The sequence below is a fragment of the Terrapene carolina genome, unplaced genomic scaffold (genome assembly GCF_002925995.2).
Source record: "Terrapene carolina triunguis isolate 2854851 unplaced genomic scaffold, T_m_triunguis-2.0 Scaffold88, whole genome shotgun sequence".
Taxonomy (NCBI): Eukaryota; Metazoa; Chordata; order Testudines; family Emydidae; genus Terrapene; species Terrapene triunguis.
Genome location: NW_020664439.1, coordinates 1,566,993 through 1,583,399, shown reverse-complemented (window position 1 = coordinate 1,583,399; position 16,407 = coordinate 1,566,993). Strand labels below are relative to the sequence as shown.

Below are 16,407 nucleotides of genomic sequence, written 5' to 3'. Positions count from 1 at the left end.
TGGTGGCCCCCCCTCACAGGTCGTCTCCTCCATCCCAACCTGGCCCCGCTCCACCTGACAGCATGGCTGCTCTGTGGCTAGATGCGGAGGAGGGGAGGTGTACCGAGGCTGTTAGACGGGTTCTGTTTGAAAGCAGGAAGCCGTCCACGCGGATGGCCTACCTGGCTAAGTGGTATCGGTTCTCCTCATGGGCGAGGGAGAGAGGTTCCTCCCCCGCGTCCGCTCCGCTCCAGCTGGTCCTGGACTACCTCCTGTCCCTTAGGACCCAAGGGCTGGCTCCCTCCTCGATCAGGGTGCACCTGGCGGCCATTTCGGCCTTCCACCCTCCGGTGGCGGGACAGTCGGTGTTCTCCCACCACATGACTTCCAGGTTTTTAAAGGGGTTGGACAGAGCATCCCCTTATGCTAGACCCTCGGTTCCTCCTTGGGACCTGAACCTGGTGCTGTCACACCTCACGGGACCTCCCTTTGAACACTTGGCCACTTGCTCCTGGTCCCACTTATCTGAGAAAGTGGTGTTTTTGGTGGCTATCACCTCAGCCCGCAGGGTTTCGGAGCTTAGGGCGCTGACCTCGGATCTCCCGTACACTGTCTTCCATAAGGGGAAAGTCCAGCTTCGCCCGCACCCGGCCTTCCTGCCGAAGGTGGTCTCGGCGTTTCATATGGACCAGGACATTTTCCTGCCAGTCCTGTGTCCTAAGCCCCATTCCTCCAATGAGGAACGACGCCTACACATGCTAGATGTGCGTAGAGCGCTGGCCTTTTACTTAGATCGAACAAGACCATTCCGGAAAGCCCCTCAGCTTGCTTCGTTGCTACGGCCAAGCGCATGAGGGGGCAATCGGTTTCCACCCAGCGGATCTCCTGCTGGATCACCTCGTGCATTCGCACCTGTTACGACCTGGCAGGAGTTCCCCCACCTCCTATTGTTAAGGCGCAGTCCTACTGCAACATCTGCTGCCAGCAGGACCCAGGTGGACCAGTACGAATCCCCCGAGCTCGTCACTGGGAAGCAGGAGAGCAGAGTTGCAGCGGAAGCGGTGGATGACGATGGTTAGCAGTCCTACTGCACCATCTGCTGCAAAGGCAAGGAGCTGCTGCTGTGTAGCAATGTCAGCTGCTGCAGGTGCTTCTGTGTCGAATGGTTGGAGGTCCGGGTAGGGCAAGGTACCTTGGCCAAGGCAAAAGAGCAAGAGTCCTGGAGCTGTTATATGTGTCAACCACAGAAGTGCTATGGGGTGTTACAGCGCCGACCGGACTGGAATGTACGGCTGCAAGACTTCTTCACCAGCGACAAAGGACAGGAATATGATGCACCTAAAATCTAAAAAGGCCCACACATTTCCCAGAGTCACTACCCTTGATAACAGAACGTCAATGATTGCATTGGCTACTTGGCTCACAGCAGCCCCCACAGTAGACTTGCCCACAACAGCGGTGACAGTGAGCTGAGCGGTCTCCATGCTTGCCGTGGTATGGCATCTGCACAGGTAACCCAGGAAAAAAGGCGCAAAACGATTGTCTGCCGTTGCTTTCACGGAGGGAGGGGTGACTGATGACGTGCCCAAAACGACCCGCGACAATGTTTTTGCCCCATCAGACATTGGGAGCTTAACCCAGAATTCCAATGGGCGGTGGAGACTGCAGGAACTGTGGGATAGCTACCCACAGTACACCGCTCCGTAAGTCAATGCTAGCCACGGTAGTGAGGACGCACTCCGCCGACTTAATGCGCTTAGTGTGGATATACTCAATCGACTGTATAAAATCGATTTCTAAAAATCAACTTCTATAAAATTGACCTAATTTTGTAGTGTAGACATACCCAAAGACTAGACTGGAGAGGATAGGGGGTTGGGCTGGAACAAGGGCTGGAGGCAGGACCAGGGAAAGCCCAGCTCTGGGTGTGGTACGCACTGAGCAGCCCACTATGCTGCTGTCGCTGTAAGGCTGCTGGCTCCCCTGCCCAATCAGGAAGCAAGGCCATTTGGAGAAGGCTCATTGGGCCCGCTGGGCTTGCTGATTTGCCTAGCGATCAGTCAGGGAGCCAGCTGTGCTCCTGACTGCCCCTTTTTTTTGAGGACCTTCTAGGGGCCCTGGTCTTCGTTCGTTGGAGTTTCGCTGATGAAATTTCTATAACAGAAAGAAAAGGGGTGTGGATGTTTTCTGTGGTCTCCCAGGATTGCCTCTCCAGCCTGTACCCCTTTCAGTCCACTAGGTATTGGAGCTTACCCTGATCCATCAGGAATCAAAGATTTGATGAACCTCATACTCTTCCTGCCTTGGACCGTTATGGGTGATTGTGGTGGATCCATCTGATTGGGAAAGGGATTGTTGATTGATTTTAGATGGGAGAAATGAAAGATGGGGTGGCTCTTGAGGGTCTCCAGGAGCTGGAGTTTGAAGATCACTGGATTTATTTTCTGGGTGGTCTGAAAAGGCTGGAGATAATTGTAGTTGAGCTTGGCAGAGAGATGGGATGACTTTAAATTCTGGGCTGGAAGCCAGACCTTATTACCTACATTTAAATCCAGGGCAATATGACAATGGTGATTGGTATAGGTCTTAGAAGACTCCTTGGCAGCAACCAAATGCTCTGTAAGCTCTGATGAATTTGTTGAAGATGGAGGACCAAGTCCATGGCTGCCAAAACAGAAGGGGCCTTCTGATAGTTCAGGCTGAAAATGAGGGAGAAAATCAAAATATGCAAAGAATGGGCTTTGCTGGGTGGAGGCATGGATTGTATTATTATAAGCAAATTTGGCTAGGCATACTGGGGGAATCCAATCATCTTGGTAAAAATTCAAGAAACAGCAGGGTCACAGACACCCCACCCAGTTCCATTGTTTGGTTGACCCTTTTGGTCTGGCTGTCAGTCTGAAGGTGGTAGACAGTTGAGATGAGGGGTTTGATGCCAAGAAGACAGAGGAATTCCTGTCAGAACCAGAAGAAAAATTGGGCGCCCCAATCAGAAATGATGTGTTCTGATCGTGCCATGGCACGCCAGAAGACATGTTCCAAAAAGAGCTGTGCCATTTCATGGCCTGATTGAAGGGTATGATAGGGATGAAATGGGCCATTTTTGTCAGGAGGTCCACAATTGTCAGGACCACCAAGTGCTTTTGGGAGTGGGGCAACTCCACAATGAAGTCCATTGAGAGGGTGGACCATGGGCGTGGAGACACGTGAAGGGGCAAGAGAAGGCCCAGTGGTCTTATGTGCTGTTTTTCATTGTGGGTACAGAGATCACACATCCTAACATAGTCCTTGATGTCTTTTCATTAGTTTGGCATCAGAAATACCTGGAAATCAGATTCTTAAACTAGTCAAAATATCCTGACATGGGGAAGTCATGGCACAATCTCAATATTTGTAGTTGGGGGTCTCCTTCAGGAGTGTAATGGTGATCCCTATGGTAGAGGAGGCCTTGCTGTAGATGGAAGCTTGACCCCAGGGAGGCACTGGGGTTTTCCAGGGACTGGCAGATTGGTGCCACAGATGGGTCAATGAGGAGCAGATGATGGTCATTAGATGACCTTTGCCTGTCCCTCTCATGAAATGGGAGGGTTTGATAATGGTGATCAGAGCTTTCTCCTCTACTTTGTAGTGCTCGTTCTTGTGGGACAAGGGCATCTGCCTTCCCAATTTTAGTCCCTGGGTGTAGGTGACTATAAAATTGAATCTGGATAGAAAAAATGCACAGCAGATCTGGCGTTGGTTTAACCATCAGGCTGTCTGTAAGTATTCTAATTTTTTGTGATCAGTCAAAACTTGGACAGGAGTGTGGGCCCTTTCAAGGAGGTAATGCCACTCCTCGAAGACAGCCCACATGGCCAGGAGTTCCTTGTCTCATATGTCATAGTTTTTCTCCAGGGGGATCAATTTCCAGGAGAAAATGGTGCAGAGGTGAAGTAGCTGGCGGGAAACTGCAAATTGGGAATGAACTGCACCTATTGCAAAATCTGAGGCATCAGTTTCAATGATTAAGGCCTGAGTGGGTTCAAATGGGGGTGGATGTGAAGGGTCTTTTCAGGTGATCGAATGCAGCCTGTGTGTCAGTGGACCAGGTGAATCTGGCCCTCCTCCTTGAGGAGGGACATTAAGGACACGACCAGACTGGAAAACCCCTTAATGAATCGCCTATCAAAATTTGCAAAACCCAGGAATCGGGGTGTCCCACACACATTTGAGGGTGCCTTCCAATGTGATCGCCACTACCTAGCAGGGATCCATGGCAAGCCCTGCTGGAGAGATGATGTAACCCAGGAGTAGGCAACCTATGGCACGTGTGCCGAAGGCGGCACACAAGCTGATTTTCAGTGGCACTCACACTGTCCGGGTCCTGGCCACCTGTCCAGGGGGCTCTGCATTTTAATTTAATTTTAAATGAAGCTTCTGAAACATTTTGAAACCTTATTTACTTTACATACAACAATTGTTTAGTTATATATTATAGACTTATAGAAAGAGACCTTCTAAAAAGGTTAAAATGTATTTCTGGCACGCGAAACCGTAAATTAGAGTGAATAAATGAAGACTCAGCACACCACTTCTGAAAGGTTGCCGACCCCTGATGTAACCCAAGAACTACACCGTCTCCTTGTCAAATTCACACTTCACAGGCTTGGCATAGAGTTGATTGTGTAGCAAAGCCAATCTAGAATATGTACATGACGGTCATGGAGCTCTTGAAGATGAGAATGTTGTCTATATAGATGGACCGTGCCAGCTAGGAAGGTGGAGTGACAAATAAATTTCTTCCATAGGTTTTCCTCTAGGTAATTCCAGAAAGGCCTGTAGGTCTGGCTCAGAGAGAGTGTAAATGCCTCCAAAGAGAACCTCCACTCCCCAGATGGAGTTCGATAAGGTAGTTATAACTGTGGTGCAGTGGTAGGATGTCCATCTTCTGTGTGTTGAACACCTTGGGGAACTCCAGGTATTTGACAGGAATCTTAGGTGTGGTTGGGCCCACTGTTTGTGTCTCTGGGAGTCTTGGGGGTTGGAGCGCACCATAGAGTGTGGTCAAATGAGGACAGGGCTCAGGCAGCATTCTCATTGGCACTGCAGGGAGCAGAAGAGCACTGTCCTTGATTGCCAGCAAATTAGGGAGTCACAGGCAATGAGCCACAGGGCACCAACAACAACTGGTAAATGCAGGGCATGGACCACCCTGAACTACATGATTTCCTGGTGGCTGCTGCTGGTGGTAATCTCTGTGGGCACCATCTCATACATGATGGGCCCTAAAGAGAGGGGTGACCCTTCATTGGTCTCAACAAACTGAGTAGAGTCTTTGTGGGAGGTAGGAATCAGATGATTTTTGACAATTTCTTGGTTGACACAGTTACCAGATGTGCCTGAATCAACAAATGCCTCCAATCAGAGGTCAGGCATCACGGAGTGCCAGAGGGGAGGGGAAGACGAGTGATGTGCTGGTTAGGGATTCTCAAGATTCCAGCAAAGTGGCAGCAGAGTGGCTTACTGTGAGGTGAAGTGAAACACTGACCCAGCCCCGCCACTGGGATTGGGTTCTGTCATTTCCCAACCTGGAGGGGTTTTGATTCTTGGCTGAGCACCATGCTGCAAAATGCTTGGATTCCTCGCAGTACAAACAGAATCTTAGAGCCCAGCACCGGTACTTGATCGACCTGCATCACCTTGGGGTCCATTAGATTACCCAGAGTTTCAAATGACAGAGAGGTCCAGTTTGATGAGGGTCAGGGGCTGCACTTTTTTTCGTGCCCTTGTTCCGTTAGCCAGTTATCAATCCTAATGCACAGCTTGATCAGGGCCCCCTAAGGTACATGGGGGTTCTACCTGAGCGAATTCATCTTTAAAAGGATCCTTGAGTCCTTGCTGGAAGTGATTTCATTGCACGACCTCATCCCAGCAGGGATCGGCTGCCAGGCATTGAAACATGGCTGCCTATCTGACGATAGGCTGGAACCCCTGTCAGAGGGCTTGGAGTGCAGCTTCTGCAGTGCGCTCTCTGTTAGGGTAATCAAAAATACTCAAGAAGAGGGTTAGATGCCTCCAATAGTGGGAGGCCTATACCAGGGCCTCTCTGGTAAGCATGCTAATCACAAGTCCTGCTTAGGAACGGTCTGTGGGGTATGATAGCAGTCGCAGTGTGAAGAGCAGGTGACATTAATTTGAAAAAACCCAGAATTGGGACAGTCTCCAATGAAATTGTCAGATGGGGGACCTTGGGCTCTCAGGTAGCAGGTGTGAGGGTTGGGAGCTCACAGGCACCATCCTGGCGTGTATACCTGAGCCTGAAGGACTGCATTCTGTTCTCAAAGTGTGACTCTCCCTACTTCTGGTCCTTGTGGACTGTTCAAACTGTAAGCTGCCAGGGTGTGGGCGGCCTTCTTAGGGTGAAGTGGGACCTTATTTGGTGGTTGCAGTGGCAGTTTGGAATAGTGTTGAGCGTCCATCTAGGAGTCAGGTATCAGCAGAGAGTGAAGCCAGAATCAGGGTTGAGGAGCCAAGCCAAGGGTGAGAACCAGAGTCAGGAGCAGGGCTGGGAGCCAAAGACTAGACTGGAGCTGGGGTGAAAGCTGGAACAAGGGCTGGAGGCAGGAGCAGGGCACAAGCACAGCTGGGGGTGTGGTACGCACTGAGCTACTGCTCTACTTCTGCCACTTCAAGGCTCATGTAGCGGGCCGCAAGCTCTTCTGCCCAATCAGAAAGCATGGTCATTTGGAGAAGGCTCATTGTGCTCAGCTGAGCTTGCTGGGTTGCCTAGTGATGAAGCTGGGAGCCAGCTGTGCTCCTGACACTAATAACTGAGGATAAGATTTAGTCATGGTATTTTTAGTAAAAGTCATGGACAGGTCACGAGAAATAAAAAATTCACAGCCCGTGACCTCTCCATGACTTTTACTAAAAATACCCATGACTAAATCTCTGCTCCTGGGCCCCACTGCTCTGGGGGGCCCCTGCTCCAGGGGTGGGGGCTGATTGCCCCTGGTGGCCCACTACTCCGAGGCCCCAGGGGACCACTCTCCCGATGACCCCTGGGACTGCTGCTGCTCAGGTGGTCCCCGTGGCCACCCTCGGAACTGATGCTGGGTGCTCCCCGGGGCCTCTGCTCTGGCCACTCCCAGGACCACTGCTGCTGGGGCACTCCCCGGGACTGCTTCGCGGGTGCTTCCCGGGGCCAGCTGCCCAGGGACATTCCAGCAGCAGCCGGTGTGGCTGGCCCCATGGCCACTCCAGCAGCGACTGGCCGCGGAGTGCCCGAGCAGTTGGCCCCAGGGTCAGCCACACTGGCTGCTGCAGCTGTAGAATTCACGGAGGTCACGGAAAGTCACGGAATCAGTGACAGAATCGCAGCCTCACTAATAACTAACCTACCCTCCTTTTGTTCCAGGGAATCAATGCCTAAAAAAGCAGTAAATGCATATATCATTGGCAAGCCGGCATATTCAAGAACATGTGAAGTTCAGTTTTGTTCTAGAACTGTCATCTTCTGCAGCCAACTTCAAACAGTTTTTATCTAGAAGATTTAGGGCAACAACATAGATATCTATTACAAAGAATTATGGCTGAGAGACAGGCTTACAGCAAGAATCAAGGATTTGCTTAGTTAGCAGTGGGTTTTTTTTTATCCTTTTCCCAGACTAGTGCCTTAACTCATCCATTCCCTCATAATTTATTTCATTTTGGGTGTCATTCTAGTTTTTCTACCTAATTTTTTTAGAGGCAACTTATCCCTCTCATTATTTTAGTTTTGATGTAATTCTTTGAACCAACTGTGACGGGTTGGATCACAGAAACCCCTTTAGGACTGCCACCTGATGTCCCTAGACTACCTCTGAGCCCGTTTTCCCTGCCAGATTGGGACTTCAGTACCTTGCCTTGTTTGAGCCAGACATGCTTGCCTGCTGCAAACACAGATCCAAGTCTGAACCACATTCCCCACAAGCTGCAGGCTTAACTGAAAACAGCTTAAGAAGTGCTCCTGTCTCCAGCTCTCAGATGCCCAGCTCCCAATGGAGTCCAACCCCCAAATAAATCCATTTTACCCTGTATAAAGCTTATGCAGGGTAAACTCATAAATTGTTCGCCCTCTATAACACTGACAGAGAGATATGCACAGCTGTTTGCCCCCCCCCCCGGGTATTAATACTTAGTCTGGGTTAATTAATAAGTAAAAGGTGATTTTATTAAATATAAAAAGTAGGATTTAAGTGGTTCCAAGTAATAACAGACAGAACAAAATAAATTACCAAGCAAAATAAAATAAAACATGCAAGTCTAAGCCTAATACAGTAAAAACTAAATGCAGGTAAATCTCACCCTCAGAGATGTTCTAATAAGCCTCTTTTACAGACTAGACTTCCTCCTAGTCTAGGTCCAGCAATCCCTCACACCCCTGTAGTTACTGTCCTATGTTCCAGTTTCTTTCAGACATCTCCTGGGGTGGAGAGGCTATCTTTTTTGCCAGCTGAAGACCAAATGGAGTGGTTTTCAGGGGCATTTAGTCTCTCTTTTGTGGGTGGAAACCCCTCTCTCCCCCTGTGTAGAATCCAGCTACAATATGGAGTTTTGGTGTCACATGGGCAAATCACATCTCCATGCATGACTCCGTTTTCTACAGGAGTTCCCAGGAAAGCTCAGATGTGGATTGGTGTCTTATCAAGGTCCATTGTTAGCTTAAGTGTTTCTTGACTGGGCACTTACTGAGAATAGTTTTTTCTCAAGAAGCTGACCAAATGCTTCACTGAGGCTACTTAAAATCAAACAAGTACATAGCCAATATTCATAACTTCGAATACAAAAATGATACATGCATACAAATAGGATGAATATATTTAGTAGATCATAACCTTTGCAGAAATATGTTACATGGCATATCTAGCATAAAACATATTCCAGGTATGTCATATTTACACTCATAAGCATATTCCTATAAAGCATTATGGGGTGCAACGTCACACCAACGTACATTCTATCTTTTATCTCAGGTTTCCCCTGTTGTAGCATCTTAACTTTAGGGGGGCAGTGCAGTCTAGTGGATAGAACTCTAGACTGGAACTCAAGTGACTTGGACTCACTGCCTGCTGGGTGACCCCGAGCAAGTCATTTCAACTCTGTGTACCACAGTTTCCCCATCTGTAAAATAATACTTGCCTTTGTTGCAAACACTTTAAGAACTATGGATGAAAATCTAAGTATTATTATGGTTACTTCACTGCTGCATATTTTACTGAAATCCTCCGGGAGCTATAGAGTGTCAGAGTAGGGATCTGTCACAGTATGTATCTCTGCAGAAGAGATAATTACCTGCTGCCTACTCATCTCTGCAAATGAGCATGTGCAACTTCCATGGATTTCAAGGAAAACTGGGCACTTTTGATCTTTTGTTCTTGTAAGATAAACAACTGTGATAGATCTTCACTCACTAACCCACCCATTCATCTCAGTGTTGGAAGTTTTGTTAACTCTCATTTTCCTTTTTCCAATTCTAATTTGTTTGTTTCAGTAATAAAGAACTGGCAGTTCAAGGTAGTGGGGGTCCACCTGATGCCACTGGAAAGCTGGCAAACAGTATCCTGTCAGAAGTCAAAGGTGTAAAACTTAAGAGTTATAGAAGTTCCCTGTGATCTCCTTCACAAAGCATGGACCCAAGAGTATCAAATTATCACAACTCTGCATTGTTACAGAAGGGCAATTACCAGTTAGTGGTGGGAAAATGTCTAGAAATTATATAAACAGCATATTTATATTTTAAAATTATCTTGACCCTTATGGGTTAACTGAATGCAGTAACTTTGTGTTTCAGGCTTTCATGCTGCTCTGTGATCTCTTGATGATTTTTAGCCACCAGCTGATGACTGGAGGTAGAGAGGGTCTTCAACCTTTGGTGTTCAATCCAGACTCTGGGCTCCAGTCTGAACTTCTTAGCTTTGTGATGGACCATGTCTTCATTGACCAAGATGATGAGAACCAGAGCATGGGTATGTTTAGCCATCACATTTTGTACTTGTCCTCTCTCACCTGACAACACACAAGACTGTCAGGAAAAAATACAAATCTGTGCACCTAAATGTATCATATGAAGTTCTTGTTTTTGCCTCTTGCTTTCTTTGGAGATAAATGTTGGTACATGATCAGTAGTCCTGCACACCTTTACAACAGATAACAATGTTATAAAATGAAATTTCATAGAGCATTTTCATTCAGAGGATGGGGGAGAGTATAAATTGCCATGGCATACACCTGTAATAGCATTCTTCCTTCATTGTTGTAATTTTTTTTAATGCATCTATGTTCAAGACCAGATACCTTTCTGGAAGATGCACTTTAGTCAAACATAAGTTATTAGGCTCAATCCAGGGTGAAATTTAATGGCCTTTGATTTAAAGAAGGTTGGACTAGATGGTCCTTTCTTGGCTATAAACTCAATAAATCTATGAAAAAGTGGTCCCTTCCCTAAATAGTTCACAGTCTAAGTACATGGTGAGCGATAACAGGTGGTGCAAGAAGCAGCTAGCAAGGAGAGCACAAGATGAGACGATTACAATTAGTGTAATAAACAGCAGTCACAGCACATCAGAGCCTCGCCATTTAATGTTTCGCAGGCATCACAACAGAGGTGAATTTTAAGAAAGGATTTAAAGATGAAGCTGTCCTTCTTTCTTGTCTATCTATGTTCCTTTCTTCCTGTGGAAGGAACAAAGCATTTCCTTTAACTGTGAAAGAGGACAGATCAGATAGTATTGCTTTTCAGCATCCAGGTGTCATGTTCTAGTTAACAACTGTTGTTTGAACAGTGCTTTGAAGATGTAAAGTGCTATATTATAGCTAAATATTATTTACTTGTTCTACTCCTAATACCAATTTTGCTCTTCCCAACAGCTGTGCTATGTAGTATTCACTTTCAGAAAAACTTCATTAAAGTGTAGCTAATACTTCTGCCTCACAACCGTGCCTTCTGCTCTCTGTATCTCTTTTCAGATATGAAGATATCTGATCTATGTATGAAACATAAGGAGAGAGTGATCTCCTACCATAGTAAAGGAGCAGATTGTTGTGCAAAAATATCAGGAGACAGATCCTGAATTTGACAATCCTACATCTGCTGATGAAAATGTGAGGGTGACTTCTGCATCCTCTCCATCTGAAAATTCTGTTGCTTTTCATGAGTTAATGGAAGGAATGGCAACTACTCGCAAATTACCAACCACCTCAATAGCGGAGAATTCATACCCAGTCTTTGACATCCTTGGTCTTTGCTCTTCTGATAGAGTTTCACTGCCTGTGTTAGATGGTTTTCTACAACCTGCAAAATTTAATCTGGTCAAGTACAGATTCTGTTCAGGTGATGTCTAAAAAGGCAGACAAATTATACCACATGCTCCAAGACAATTTCTCATATTTCCCCACACATCCAGCCATGAAGTCTTTGGTTGTAGAGGTGGCTGTACAAAGATCTAAAAATGGACAGGTGCATTCTATTTCTTCAAATAAGTCTGGATTTACTGGGGAGAAAAGTCTCTCTTCCTCTATTTTAGGTTCAAGGGTAATAAATTACCAAGCTATAGTGACACATTACCAATATCATCTTTGGGAAAAAATGTCAGTGTTCACCAAATCTCTCCAAGATAAACAGAGAAAACTCACATATGCCATCATTATGGAGGGACATTAAGTTATGAAACCTGCCCCCGAGAGCATTGTTTGATTCTTCAGGTTCTGCAGTTAGAATTGTAACTTCTGCAATTTCCATTGGAAGGTATGTTTGGCTTAGATCTTCAGGCTTTCTCTGAAACCAACTCCAAGGTAGATGATCTCCCCTTTAGGGAAAAGGATTGTTCAGTTCCAGAACAGATGAGTTTCTGGAAAAATGAAGGAGCAGGTACAGCACTAGACTCTTGGGCATTTATCAGCAGTCCCGGAAGAGACCTGGAATATCCGTTTTCAGGTACCAACACAACAGAATTAATCATCTTCCTCTTCCTCATACATTACCCAAAGGAGACAATATTATCATCAACAATATCATCCTCAACAGTCTTCTAAGCAAAAGAGATGGTGCTTTAAATCACAAACCAAACCACAAACAGGAGGTGAACCAATTAACTTCACAATCTATTGTGCCAGGCCTTAGATCCCAAGTTTGACATAATGCCTGAGAGTTGTGATCCAATTTTAATCTAGTCTCATTCCATTCGGAGACCATCTGCATCTAACTTCTAAACATCTATTACCACAGACAAGTAATTTTAGAAATTATTCACAAGTATCCAATAGAATTCAAAATTATTCCTCCTCTCAATCCCCTCCTCCAATCCCTATCCAGGGATCCCTCTCAGAAGAACCTGTTGAGATCAGAGGTTCTGCCCTTCTTGCCCTTCTCAAGTACTCCAGCTGAGGCCTCACTAGTGCCAACGAATGTGGGACAGTTACCTCCCATGACTTACATACCACACTCCTGTTAATACACCCCAGAATGATATTAGTCTTTTTTGTAACTACATCACATTGTTGACTCATATTCAATTTGTGATCCACTAGAAACCCCAGATCCTTTTCAGCAGTACTTCCACATAGCCAGTTATTCTCCATTTTGTAATTGTGCATTTAATTTTTTCTTCCGATATGTAGTACTTTGCACTTGTCTTTATTGAATTGCACCTTGTTGAATTCAGACCAATTCTCCAATTTGTCAAGGTTGTTTTGAATTCTAATCCTGGCCTCCAAAGTGCTTACAACCCCTCCCAGCATGGTGCCATCTGAAATTTTATAAGGATACTCTCCATTCCATTATCCAAGTCATTAATAAAAATATTGAATAGTACTGGACCCAGGACTGACTCCTGCGGGTCCCACTAGATACATCTTCCCAGTTTCACAGTGAATTATTGATAACTACTCTTTGAATATGGTCCTTCAGCCAGTCATGCACCCACCTTATAATAATTTCATCTAGACCACATTTCCCTAGTTTGCTTATGAGTATGTCATGTGGGACTGAGTCAAAAGCCTTACTAAAATCAAGATATCTCACATCTAATCCTTTGTTAAGGTCACCGTTTTTTAAACTTACCTGTGGACTTTTGTCACCTGCCCCCTTTGAACCTAGGTTAAACCCCTCCTTGCTAGGTTGGCAAGCTTAGGCAGCAGTACTGCCTCCACAAAGCAACTCTGACCCTTCAAGCCTTCTCTTCTTCAGGGCGCAACTGCAACTTGAGCTGGAGGCAGAGGGAATTAGGGGAACATTGGTGGGGTCCTATTCATACCCTTGGCCCAGAGCAACCAGGGCTTGAGGGACATGCACATGACCCTGCCCATCACTACTGTTTGAAAAGGTTCTGTGCCCAAGTAGCTGGTTCAGTAGAGGCAATATAGTTAGAGAACAGGTGTTACAAAAGGTAAATGCCCCCTTTTATATACCAATTGTGTTTTTTTCATCTGGTTGAATTCACTCTACAGTGAAGTGATCACTGTTCTCAATATTTGCATCTAACGTACTTTTTTACCAAATTTGTGGAATCTCATTTATTATGTCATGGTCTGTTATTTTCACGTGTTTGATTGTTATATCTTGTTTTCATTCACAGACGGTGTGCTTATGTTGCATTTTATGTTAATGTTTCTCACAATCAAGTGACATTTCTCTTCTATTATTTGTTCCTATTTTGGAGTGCCAGGAATGTCAAATCAAAGCATCTCCTAGAGATTTTGTTGCAAAAATAATTCTGCAATGTGATTGTTATTTCTGATTTTTCATATGTGAAATGCACAGGGTCAATGCAACCAGATTAAAGAAGCATCTGCAAATTGTTCACTTGCCAAGATTGTTAACAAAAAAACAGCTTGAGTTTCACTCTTTTTGGTTTTAGTTTCTCCTGAAAGTAAGCTAGATATATTTTTGGCGAGTTTAATTTTACAAAAACTGTTGATTTTATTAAACAAAAAGAATAGGGTTTTGTGTTCCCTTAGAAAACAGCAGATGTTAATAAATATTTTCTTTACTGTATTTAGAGGGAGATGAAGAAGATGAAGCTAACAAAATAGAGGCTTTACATAAAAGAAGGAACCTTCTGGCAGCCTTTAGCAAACTTATTATCTATGATATTGTAGACATGCATGCAGCAGCAGATATCTTCAAACACTATATGAAGGTATGATTCTATATTTTTATCTTCTCCTCCTCCTAAATGAGCACAGAAATTGTAGCTGGAAAAGTCTTAAAATATTAGGCCATTCTGTTCCTCTCTCTGCCAGTGCTGTTTTCTTTCCTGTTGCATATTCTTGAGTGCTGTCTCCAGTCTGATTTTAATTGATTACTGAGATGCAAAAAGCTCTGTGATCAGGTTGCAGCAAATATATTTTTGAAATCATAGAGCCAGGTGGTTAACTTCAGCTTGTTTTTCTGCTTAATTTTCCCTAAGTGCTTCCTAATATTATATATTGTATGGACTTTTATGATAGCCTGGCTATTATGGTAGCAGAGCAATTGAGGAGCAGGAGTAGTAAATTAAAAAAATAATCCTTAAAACTAAAGAGACAAAATATGCAAATGAAGCAGTGCATATTTATGAAATAGGCCAGTTGAATCATTTCACTTTCTTCATAAGATCTCCAGATTTCGGGACCTTTAGTCATAATAAGTAAGTAGCAACTCAGAAGAGTAGCCAGAATCCAGCTTAGAGTTCTTTAAAGATTCAGACCTGGTCTACACTAGGAAACTAGGTCTGTAAAACTTTGTCGCTCAGGGATATGAAGAATCCACACTCCTGTGCGACTCTATTAAACCAGCCTAACCCCTGATGTAGACAGCATTAGGTTGACGGGAGAATTCTGGGGGGTTTTTTGCTTGTCACTTTTGGTGGACACTGTGAAAGAACTGCAACTTTAGGAGGGAGGGTGGATACTCTGACTCTTTGCTGGATGAATAACTCTGGCTTTGTAGGTGAAGATAGGCAGCTCCTTTTATTGCTGTTTAAGTTGTGTGTTTTTAAATATTTCCCGAAGTACCTAAAGCAGTGGATATGTACTGTTTATATGCTTGCTCCCAACCTAATTAACAGTCCTAGTTTACAGTCACAGGTAGGAAACATTTGTGGGTTTTCTGTGTAATACTGTCCTCTTATTTCTAGGTTTCATAGAGCCGCTCTGCTTAAAACACAGCAAACAAAAAATCCTTCAGAGACCTGTACCTCTTCCATAAAACCTTAAACTTGTTCTAAACCCGCTTTGCTCTCCCCCCCCCCCGCCCCGCTGCCCTTGAGCTCTAGCTACCACAGCTGTAGAGATCGTGAATAAAATTTTCAAAAATAAGAGGCTAAAGTACCTTAAGGTCAGTGGGGCTTCTCATTTCGATATTTTTGAAAATTCCTCTTGCAGATACTTATATATGGACTTAGGATAAAATTTTCAAAAGTGTTTGTGACTTTCCATAAATTCATAGATTCTAAAGCCGGAAGGAGCCATTGTGATCATCTAGTCCAGGGCTGGGCAAACTTTCTGGCCCAAGGGCCACATCTGGGTATGGAAATTGTATGGCGGGCCATGAATGCTCACGATCTCGCTCCCCGGCTGGAGCGCCGGAGCGGGGCAAGCCCCGGACCCCTCTCCCCAGCAAGAGCTAGAGGGCCAGATTAAAACGTCTGGAGGGCCGGATGCAGCCCCCGGGCTGTATTTTGCCCACCCTTGATTTAGTCAGACCTCCTGTAAAACAAGTCAATAAAACTTCCCCAGTATAATTCCTAGAGGAAATCTTTTAGAAAAATATCCAAGATTGATTTAAAAATTTGTCAGTGGTGGAGAATTCACCATGACCCTTGATAAATTGTTCCAAAAGTTAATTGCTTTCACTGTTAAAAATGTATGCTATATTTCCAGTTGAATTTGTCTAGCTTCAACTTCCGGCCATTGGACTGTGTTATACCTTTCTCTTCTAGACTGAAAAGCCATTATTATTTATTCCCTATGTGGGTACATACAGACTGTAATCAAGTCACCCTTTATCCTTCTCTTTGTTAACCTAAACAGAATGGAAATATTTATTGAATACTTTCGCCTTTTCGGTGGTATTATTGATAATTCTACCATTTCCATCTAGTAATGCACCAACACTATTGTCAGGATTCTTTTTGTTCCTAGTATACCTAAAAAAAGTTCTTAATGTCAGTAACTCTGCTGGCCATAAGTTTCTCTTTGTGTCCCTTTGCTTCCCTTATTGATTTTCTACCCTTTCTAGCTTCTGAATTATACTCATTACTATCAATTTTGCCTTTCTTCCATTTGTTATGATTTTGGGGGGGTTTTACAGCTTCCTTCACTTCCCCTGTAGATCAGATTGATATTTTTAACTAATATGGCATTCCGACTTTGTGGGCATCTAGTAAAGTGTTCTAAAACAATTCCCAATTGTGATTCACATTTTTCTGA

The 16,407-nt window shown here is 44.7% G+C and overlaps 1 protein-coding gene across 1 annotated transcript in view; it reads left to right on the top strand.

The window, feature by feature from the left end:
• Window positions 1-16,407, top strand: part of STAG1 (stromal antigen 1) — a 383,395-nt gene that overhangs the window by 315,971 nt on the left and 51,017 nt on the right. The window contains exons 24-25 of the mRNA XM_026649889.2: window positions 9,791-9,965; window positions 13,996-14,135. Of these exons, the coding sequence (XP_026505674.1) occupies window positions 9,791-9,965; window positions 13,996-14,135 (315 nt within the window). The remainder of the gene's footprint in view (window positions 1-9,790; window positions 9,966-13,995; window positions 14,136-16,407) is intronic.